Here is a 9,667-nt window from a genome sequence, read left to right as displayed (position 1 = left end):
ATAATAAACGTGAGACGTTTAGTAGTGGTTTCCTGATAATATCCACTAATGTGTTATGATTAATTCCAACACAATCTCCCTGTGAAAGCAAACATAGGCCATGAGTACTAAGAAACTTCATACAAAATAAAAGATGATAATATTCATTTAAAAACAAACTCTCCCTTGTATTAGCAAAGGAAATGTATCATGAACAAAACAGAAAATGTGTGTGGAAAAATAAGCGACTTTTCTGTCAAAACTTAACTATTTTTGTCTCGTGAACTGAACGTCCCTTTGGCAGCTGCAACTGTCTCTTTAATTATGTATGTTTCGTTTTCCCATAAGAAAAGCAAACATAGACTGCTTTTCAATATTAATATCAAGTATTTATTCTGTGAATAAACGTCATAAGAGTCACTTTTCATTCAACCATACTTATTTGAAGTAAAAACGCACTTAGCTTTCTCTTGTTTTTATGCCCTGCAACATACCTAAATTAAGATGTAGAAATCAGTATAATATGTTATAACCGATATTAGTCGGTATAAAATACACAATGTTTAATTTACTATAAATTTTAATCTAAATTTCAAAAGAAAAAAGAACGGACCTACTGTAAGTTGCTATTAAAGTTATAGTAAACATTTTGTTTAACGTCTTTGGTGCTAGGCACGGCTACTGGGATATAAAACGATCTTTTCGATTGCTTTGCGGCCATCTAAGGCCATCAGTTTACCCGAGGTTCTTAAGTTTAATAAAACTGGATGGTGCTTTGGCGTTGAAGAATAGTCTTGAATTAGTATCAGTTTTTCGTTTGTAATCTATGAGTTTTCAATGCCAGCTTACACCAAAATTCTTAACTAGTCTACCTTATTAAAGCAAAGGTGTTTTGAGCAAAGAGTTTTTTTTTTCAATTGATAGTTATCTTTCCTCATAACTGAAAGCAAAAATGTTAATCAAATAAATTGATCAATCATACACTGTTCTTACGCTGACAGGTGAAGAGAATTTCCATAATCGTTTAACTGCGGTACATATTGGCCTTAAAAACGATTGCTTGCATTATTATTAATTCCTCTTCTTACTATTCTGTGAGTTATATATTTAACATGGAGAACTTCAAACTGAGTTATGGTTACCCCAACCTGTCTATAAGTGAAGACGACATCGTGAAACTAAGATCTTATACTATCGTGAACTGCGTTACCAATGCGTGTTTCTCTTTCACAGCAGCTTTTGGTAATAGCGTCATAATGTTCGTGATCTGGAGGACTCCAGCTCTACATTCGCCATCTTTAACTCTGCTCTTTGGACTGGCCTTAACGGATTTCTTCGTCGGTTCACTGACTCAACCGCTACAAGTTGTTTGGAGCGTTTTTTACCTGGGAACCGAAAAAGGTGGCCCGAGCGCGCTTAAAGATGCCTTCGATGTTCTTTCTGTGATTTTGTCTTCCGCTTCTTTTTCAACCGCCACTATCATCAGTGTGGATAGGTACCTCGTATTTCATCTGCACATGCGATATCCAATCATAGTCACCAATAAGAAAGTCATAGTTACTATCGCTCTCTCTTGGCTGATGTCAAGTTTACTGGGCTTCGTATGGACACAAAGCACTACAGTATACTACCTTGCTGCAATATTGTCCTTTGCCATTTCATTGTTTGTCGTTGTACTGATGTATTCTAGAATCTACAGTGTTGTCAAGCGACATCAAGCCCAAATAAACACACAAGCACAAGTTCATGCGCGGCGGCATGTTTCATCGCAAATGCATTTTGCTCGATTGACGAGATCGGCTATCAACACTTTTTACGTCTGTTTCTTGTTATTCCTTTTTTATTTTCCGTACATCTGCACAGCCATTGTTATACAACTAACTGATAACAGTGTGAACAAATATATTGCGCTGCAGTTTACAGGGACAATAACGTTTATAAACTCGTCGCTAAATCCCTTGGTTTACTTTTGGCGGGTCGCCGAGATTCGAATAGCGATAAAAGACACGTTTAAGTGTCGCTGCCCAGTCAGGGGACATGACACTCAGACTATCCAAAGGGAAAGCGTAACAGGGACTTCTAGGGGGTAATAAGCTATATAACTAAGTGAGAGTTGCCCTGCTTATAACTTTTTGTACCTGTTTATACATTTTGTTTTTTGAAAGAACTTCGAACCCAAGTGACTAACAGCTTATGTTTTTATATATTTGGACAACTCATTTTCTCTTGCGTTAAATTATGTAAAACGAGGAAATCCGAACGATGTTGTTCTTTTCACTGTTCCAAAGGTTTTGTTATATCCCTCTTACTTCAGGTTGGACAGATAAGGTACGATTTGCTTTGTAATTTCATGGCTAAGTAACTTTCAGTTTCCTCTGCATAAAGAGGAGTCAAGAAAAACTTAACCGCCCACAACTTATAGGTACACCACTCATCGCTGTAACACTTCAGTATACTGTCGATAGACAACTGCAAGAACAACAGCTGTTTTACGACATACTGTCTGCGATTCGAGGACTATCTCTTTCCCAGCTAAGTGCTTTATATATTGTCCGAAGACATACTCTCCAATATCGATGTCGAAAACAATCACATGGAAAAGAAAATGTAGAAAAAGAACGCTTTTTAGAAAAATAATTAGAATTTTGAAAAAATGGCTGTTAAAACTCGGTTGCCATGGAAACGCGAGAGTTGGTGCTAAAATCACGATCGTCAGTGATTGAAGGAAACTTTTTTTTTAATAATAATAATAATAATAATAATATACATCACAATTTCTGATACTCAGTAACGTTTACTGTAAGTTGTACTATTTGTGTCTTCTGGCGAAAAGACCCAGGAAGGTTGATGACTTTTTCAACCTTTCCCCATATGAATAACCATAATTTTTCAGTTTACATAAACTGCCCTTTGCGTGTTGTGTATTTAAATACGGCTAAATATGCGCTAGACATTGTAAATTGTAATCGTTATTGTAAATATATTACTATCCACTCCCCTCGGGGCTTTTCAGGGACAATTTACAACACTGGTTGGGGGACCTTGCCAGACTTTTTAAGGTACAGTTTACAAGTAATGATGGAATTAGTAATGATGCCCGCAGACATGAGTGAGAAAGTAAGATAGACCACTACAACGGGCAGTGCCCTACTCTTTACGAAGAGTGTGTGAGTTCTTTAACGTCCCACAGATTTATTACATGTGCGAGGGCTTCTGAGACGGGGCCTACGGTTTATCGTCCTTATCCGAGAAGACTAGAAAGTCTAACCGTTTGCAGGTGCTATTGCAAAGGCAGCACTTTCTCCTCAGTTATTTAAAGACCCTGAGTGTTGATCCGAACACGGTTTGAACCTACGGCCTCCTGCTCAGCACACCGGCACTTATCCCATTGAGCTAACCGGGCGGCGACATCAACAATTATAAATTATAAACGCAACAACGCAATATCAATATGTACTACAAAAAGGCGAAGTTATTTTGTAGGTAAAATAATCCACAAATCGCTTATATACTTTTTTTTTTCGGCGAGAATGAACAAAATGAGTTGACAAAGAGCTTTAGATTCGTGGACGAGGACAACATTTTATTTTGAGTTTTCTCGCCTATTTTTCTAAAAACAGGCACCCGGAAAGCTTCATGGTACTTTTTTTCACCAAAAAGTTAGCACGCTTATTTCCGTTGACAGAGGTTAAGCTCTCTCCCGATCGCTAAATGATGAAATTTCTAACATTTGATAACTTTTTTTCGCCACTAGGACATTCTCGCTAAAACTCGTTGTAGAATGACAATGGCCATTGCATTTTCCCACCAAAATGACGATGGTTCGCGCAAGCGCACACTACCTTTGAATTTGACCTTGTGGTTACGGTCGCCATCGTCGTTGCTAAAGCTACCCAAGAGACTGTTTTATCACTGAGTCCCGGTAGTAAATGTCATTATAGACATTATACCACTGAAGACAAGCAATCTTCTATGACTGACATCCTATTCAGTTGTTACTTTGTGTCGTGGAGAGAGGGATAGGGACACTTGCACTGAACGCTGTTTTTTTTTCCTTCTTACACGTCTCCACTCCCTCCCAATGTTGTTTATCACAGGTAACTCACCAAATTTTGCCTGAGACTGTAGTAGTTACCTCCCGTTAATGTGTATTGTTATTATTATTGTTATCAATGTCGTATGAGGGTTGTATTTCTTGTTGGTCCACTTCCTTGCTCCTAGAAATTTTTTCCCTAGTACTCCGGTTTTCTCCTCACCTCAAATAATCCCCTCTTGTACAGTCCAATTCGATCATGTTTAAAACGGATTCTTAAGACCTAAGTGCTTCGTGTGCAACCAGTTGCTATTAGACTGGACCAATATTCAGGCTGCCTGCAAACGGATGCAACAACTCCCAACAATGTTGGGACCTGCAGTGCATCGTGGGAAGGATACAACCCATAAGTCTTTGTAAACCATGCGTAATGCGCGTGCGCGGCCCCAACAATGTTGGAAGAGTTGTGCAAACGGATCCAACATTGTTGCGCTACGCTTCGGCGATCACGGAACAAAAAAAATGTTGGGAGTTGTTGGCTGGAAAGTTTGACAGCTTTCAAGCTTTGTGCAACAACACGCAACAACATCCAACAACATGCAACAGGGTGTGCAAACGGACGCGACATGTAACATCCAACAATGTTGGGAGTTGTTGGCCAACAATGTTGCGTCCGTTTGCACGGTTTATAAAGGTTTTATAAAGGTTTATAAAATGAATGAGCAATGAAGGGACTTCCTTCCCTGGAGCTAGACTTTCGCGTGGCTCGAGACACCACGTAAAATGGCAGTCCCGTCTCCAGTAGGACTCAATAAGAACTTTTGTGCAGATTGTCGCTTGGATAAAGTGTGTCTTTTCTCAGATCCTTGAAGTTGTTTATTTCGGTACTCACGAAAGTGATGCAGTGTGTGTCTACCTTTTGTCTTGTGATAGGATAAACGGATCATTATTTTTACCATTTTTGAGGGACCTCCATGGTCTTTGCATCTCACAATTTCCGCTTAATAAAGAACCACTACATTTTTTCTGAGAAAGTTAGTAATAGTTATTTCATATTCCATTGTGTGAGCTCTTTGTTTGTCTTGTCCCAGTGCCATTTACGCGCTCCATGGGGCGTTTTTGCACCACCTGACTTAACCGGATGCATAGATTCTTTCTAATGGGGTCGTTATTAGGTTTCCGGGCCGCTGAGGGTCTTAAGAAAAACTTCAGTCATTGCACCATTAGTTGTGCTTTCTATTTGCATAAGGTTAGAAAGTGTTAGATTGAAATTGATCATGTTGATTACTAATTTTTCAGAGTCCTTTTATCAGAAATAGTAGCTGGATGTAGTAGCACCTGATGTTATTTTCCAGAATGTCAGTGTTTTGAAAAGAGGTAAGAGAGTAATTCGTGAAGGCCAAACCCCTGTTTTCTTGCTTTTTTAAATATGATCAGGACGAATGCCAATTCTAAAATAAATAGTAATAACTGCTAATGCAGTAATATAATTTACTTTGTTTTGTTTTGTTGAGGGATTTTATTCAGTCGGCTCCCACCTAAAATGAAAACCTAACTGAGTACTCTCAACTGGTGAGTAGACAAGTCCCGAGCGTTTCGGACAAATCTGAGTCACGTTTAAAAATAAGGTATTTCTGAGCAAAACTCACTTAACCGAGATACTCATATATTTTCATATATTCAATGTGGCTGTTGGAGGTAAGGGAGAAAAAAATAATGACAACATTGTTTGTAGTAGGTATAAAGATAACTCCATTTTAACATTGTTCGTTATGGCTTTTCCAGGTTGTCATCTCCCTGATATTGTGTTCTCAAACCAAGACAGGTAAAAAGAAGATAATGGCGAAAGTTATGTATCTGTTTTCACAGCACTAGGATCGGCAAAACCGAGACTGTTACCCAGTAAGATAAGAGCATATTTCTCATCTCAAACATAAATATCAATTGGCTCAAAAACTTTCACCTGCCAAAATAAATTCATGATTCTTAAAGAAATTTCGGTTATACGCTTAAGATCATTCCCAAAAGGGGTTTTTTCGCACTTTATTGATGTTGTTGCTGGTGTTTTTTTTTTTTCTTTTAACATTTTTTGACAGCATTTTTTTGATAGCTGTTTATAGCTCCTCACAAGAAAGCTTTGTAAAAATTGGTTTCTGTCATTACGAGATATGGTGTCATATAAAATCATGACGAGAGCGACTGAGCTGAGTCCTAGTCAATCCAAAATGCGACTTCACTTATATTCCATGCCATCTTAATTGGCTGATCACACTATTTTTCGCTCTGAGAAGTATTTCTTCAATATTATTTGCCGTATGATTAACTCCCAGTCCCGCATTTAATAGTCCACTGAGTCAAGTTTATAGAAGAAAATAAGTGAACCTGCAACTAACTGCAACAGAAAGCATTTAACTGTTTACACTCAGAAACTAGCTTTTTAAAATATTAGTTTGGAAATTTTTTTCAAATTTTTTATTGACGACTTCTTAGATGTCTCTTTGATGCGGCACGAAAACGAGGCTGGCTGAAGCTCTTATCTTAGGCATATGATTGGCGATCCTGGAGCCTTTAGCCGCCAATCCTCGACTCCAAAGTCACAACCCCTTCTTGGATCTGCAACCTGACATTGTCTACAAAATTCCATGCAGCAACTGCTCTTGAAGCTATATTGGAGAAATCGACAGATCATTCACTACAACGAAAAAAGAACACGTATCTCAACAATGTAAAAACAGCGGTTAAAGGATCTAGGATCGCCGATCATGCTTAGTCCCACAACCTCGAAATTGATTATGACAACGCCTCCATTATTGACAATTATTATTGTTAGAACGTTTTTGGAATCCTGGCACAGTACGTAAACACCTAATGCGGACAATAATTCTTGCCTTGTCCAGAAACAATGAAGTGTTCGTTTTAACAAAAATTTTCAATGAAATATTGAATAATTTTTATTCTATTTTATTCAACTGTATTTTTAACACACTACATTTTAGAATTTTCATTTTCAAATCATTTCGCCCGTTGAAGACATCAGTTCAGGCAATCGAAAGCTTGTATTTTTTTGGAAATTTTAAGCCAGGGACCGTTTTTAACATTTGATACGATGATCCTGTGGCCCCGCTATCTTTTCGTAAAATGTACAATTCGCCGTTTCTTGAGATCGAATTTGTCATCAAGTCATGTCAGGTGCTTCTAGTGATGGATGAATTTTTTTCGAATAAGATTGAGGGATAGGTTATTCTAAAAGTTTCTATAATTACTGTTTTTTTTTTTATTTCTCCTAGCAGAAGAACTCCCAGTTCCTGCTGCTTTGTATCCACTCAATGGTCTACACGAGACACGTGACATCAGCCCCAACAAAAACCCACCTGGAATACCAAACGGCGCACGCTTTGCACCAGGCCCCTTTGGAAATCCTCAAGGCTCGTAGAGGTTTCCTGGTAGCTTTTCCAGTTACATCGAGATACCCAACAATGGTGGCCTGGGCACGAGATGCTCAATAACAATTCTTGCCTGGATCAACCGCGAAAACGAAAATGGGCCGATAGTAAACTACGGAGAAGATGTCTGGGGATTTCACTTCTGGATTGTAAATGGAGGGTTGTATGCTCGGCCATCTAGACGCGCTCTCGGAAGTTTAGAATATGCTATTACGCCCTATAACCTTTCGAAAAACTGGCACTATGTTGGTACCTCATATAATTTTTCGTCTGGCATCGTAAGGCTTTGGATAAACGGATCTGAGGTGGCTCAGGCAATATTTGGAAGCGAAGAACAAAGTACCCAGTACAATGTACGGATGGGAGCTAAAGACAGCACCACAGACCCAAGGTACTTAAAAGGTCGCATCTGCTGTCTTCAGATTTACAACAAATCACTCAGTCAACAGGAAATCATCGCTGTCCAGAACAGAACTTTGAACACATGTGAGTTCGGCGTTAGCAGCTTAAGCCTATCATGATTACTAGTTTTTCTTAATCCCTTAAGGTGCCTCTGGTAATACTGTAAGGCAAAAGGCTTTTTCAGACTGGGCTGCAACGTTTTGGAACCAAATTTCCGATGCTTGGTGCCACTTTACTTTGCAAAAATACTTCCTAATCCACTCGTTTTTGCTGTAAATTTCCTTTTTAATGGAAAAGTACCAAAGAGATTTTTTTTTGAGTTAATGGGGTCTAAAATGAAACAATTGACAGGAAATCAATTTGTAAAGCAAAGCGAGTTCTGTAACTTGCAGAAAGCTACCTAGCCGGAACTAAGCTTGTTTAAAAGAAGTCCGAAAGTAGTGATACCAGGGGAGAGACAATTCGCTGGAGTGCAAGTGCAGTATATTATCATCATCATCATCATCATTATCAGCAACATTATATTATTAGTCTTTTAGTTGCTTGGTAGTATTAGTAGTAGCAACCGCAGCCGTCGGGAAGTAGTATTTATAGTTTGTTTTAGACCGATAAAATAACGTTATAAACGGTCGTTTTTGTTGTTTCTAAATTTATAGATCAAGAAGATTCCATATTCATCTTTGGCCATTTTGAAACTGTCACGGCGTCCAGACAACAGCAACAAGACGACCTAATTATCACATACCTCCACAGTGATGGAATGTTTGTTATACTGTTCCCGTTTGACTGAGTGCAAGTCCGCTGCTGTTGAAAAAAGAAGCATTGGTCAAAGGTCTAGAGGCTACTGTCAACTTAACAGGGTACCATTCTTAGTGAGTCTGGATACCACTGGACATTCTACAGACAAAGAGTATTACAATAAGAGAAAGCTGATGTGAAATTGAGCTAAGTTCAACATCTCCAACGTTTTCTAACGTCTAGAAGAACTGTGACTGAGGATTGCGTTTTTCTCTGTAGTGGTTGGTCTTCTATTCAGGAGACACCCTCGGGACTAAGGCAAGTGTCCCACGAATAGAGATGTTGTACTGTCGCAATTTGTAATAATCATCGCACTTTGTAATACCTGTCGCAATTTGTAATAAATCCATCGCATTGTAATACCTGTCGCAACTTGTTATAATAAATCCATCGCATTGTAATACTTGTCGCGACTGGTAATAAACTGGGTCACACTTTGTAATAAAAAAGCTGTCGCAATTTGTAATGAACTAAGCTGTCGAAATTTGTCATAATTCCACCTCACTTTGTTATAAACTTAGATTATTTTCTTATATCTTCCGTTATAAATTTTTTTGCCTTAATTAATCACGTGACCAACGAGAATGAAAGACATGAAAATTCATGAATAACCTGGCATTCGTCGTCCCAATCCATTTTTGCTTGCCACGTGACACGTGAAGTTTTCGGGGTGGCGGGGGGGGGGATAATCCCATATACATGTATGGGTTAGGTAGGTAATTACCGCTGAGGATCTCGAACCTCAAATAGGGTATCATTTTTTACCTTTTACCTTGATTTTGTGTTTATGTGCTGTTGTGGATGGACGGTTTGCCACTGGTGACGTTTTTGTTCATTTGCATTAAATTATATTTTGAATTTTTCCAGACCTCGTCTGATTAAGTTGGCCAAAATATGGAAGCCACTATTACTTCTTTTAAGATTGCGCGTCAGACAAGGACGGCATTGTGTCGACCTGATATATATAAGATCTAAAAAGGAAAGCTTTCCTGGTGTCCTCAGATTTGAATGA

General features: G+C 38.6%; 1 protein-coding gene across 1 annotated transcript; it reads left to right on the top strand.

Moving 5' to 3' along the window:
• Positions 1-464: 464 nt before the first annotated feature.
• Positions 465-2,530, top strand: LOC140935183 (histamine H2 receptor-like). Its single transcript, XM_073384720.1, has one exon. It carries the CDS (start codon positions 1,092-1,094, stop codon positions 2,067-2,069), a length of 978 nt encoding a protein of 325 aa, XP_073240821.1. The 5' UTR covers positions 465-1,091; the 3' UTR covers positions 2,070-2,530.
• Positions 2,531-9,667: the final 7,137 nt, after the last annotated feature.

This window comes from Porites lutea, chromosome 4 (assembly GCF_958299795.1).
Source record: "Porites lutea chromosome 4, jaPorLute2.1, whole genome shotgun sequence".
Lineage (NCBI taxonomy): Eukaryota > Metazoa > Cnidaria > Anthozoa > Scleractinia > Poritidae > Porites > Porites lutea.
Note: the sequence above shows the minus strand (reverse complement) of the source record. Positions and strands in the feature narration are given on the sequence as shown.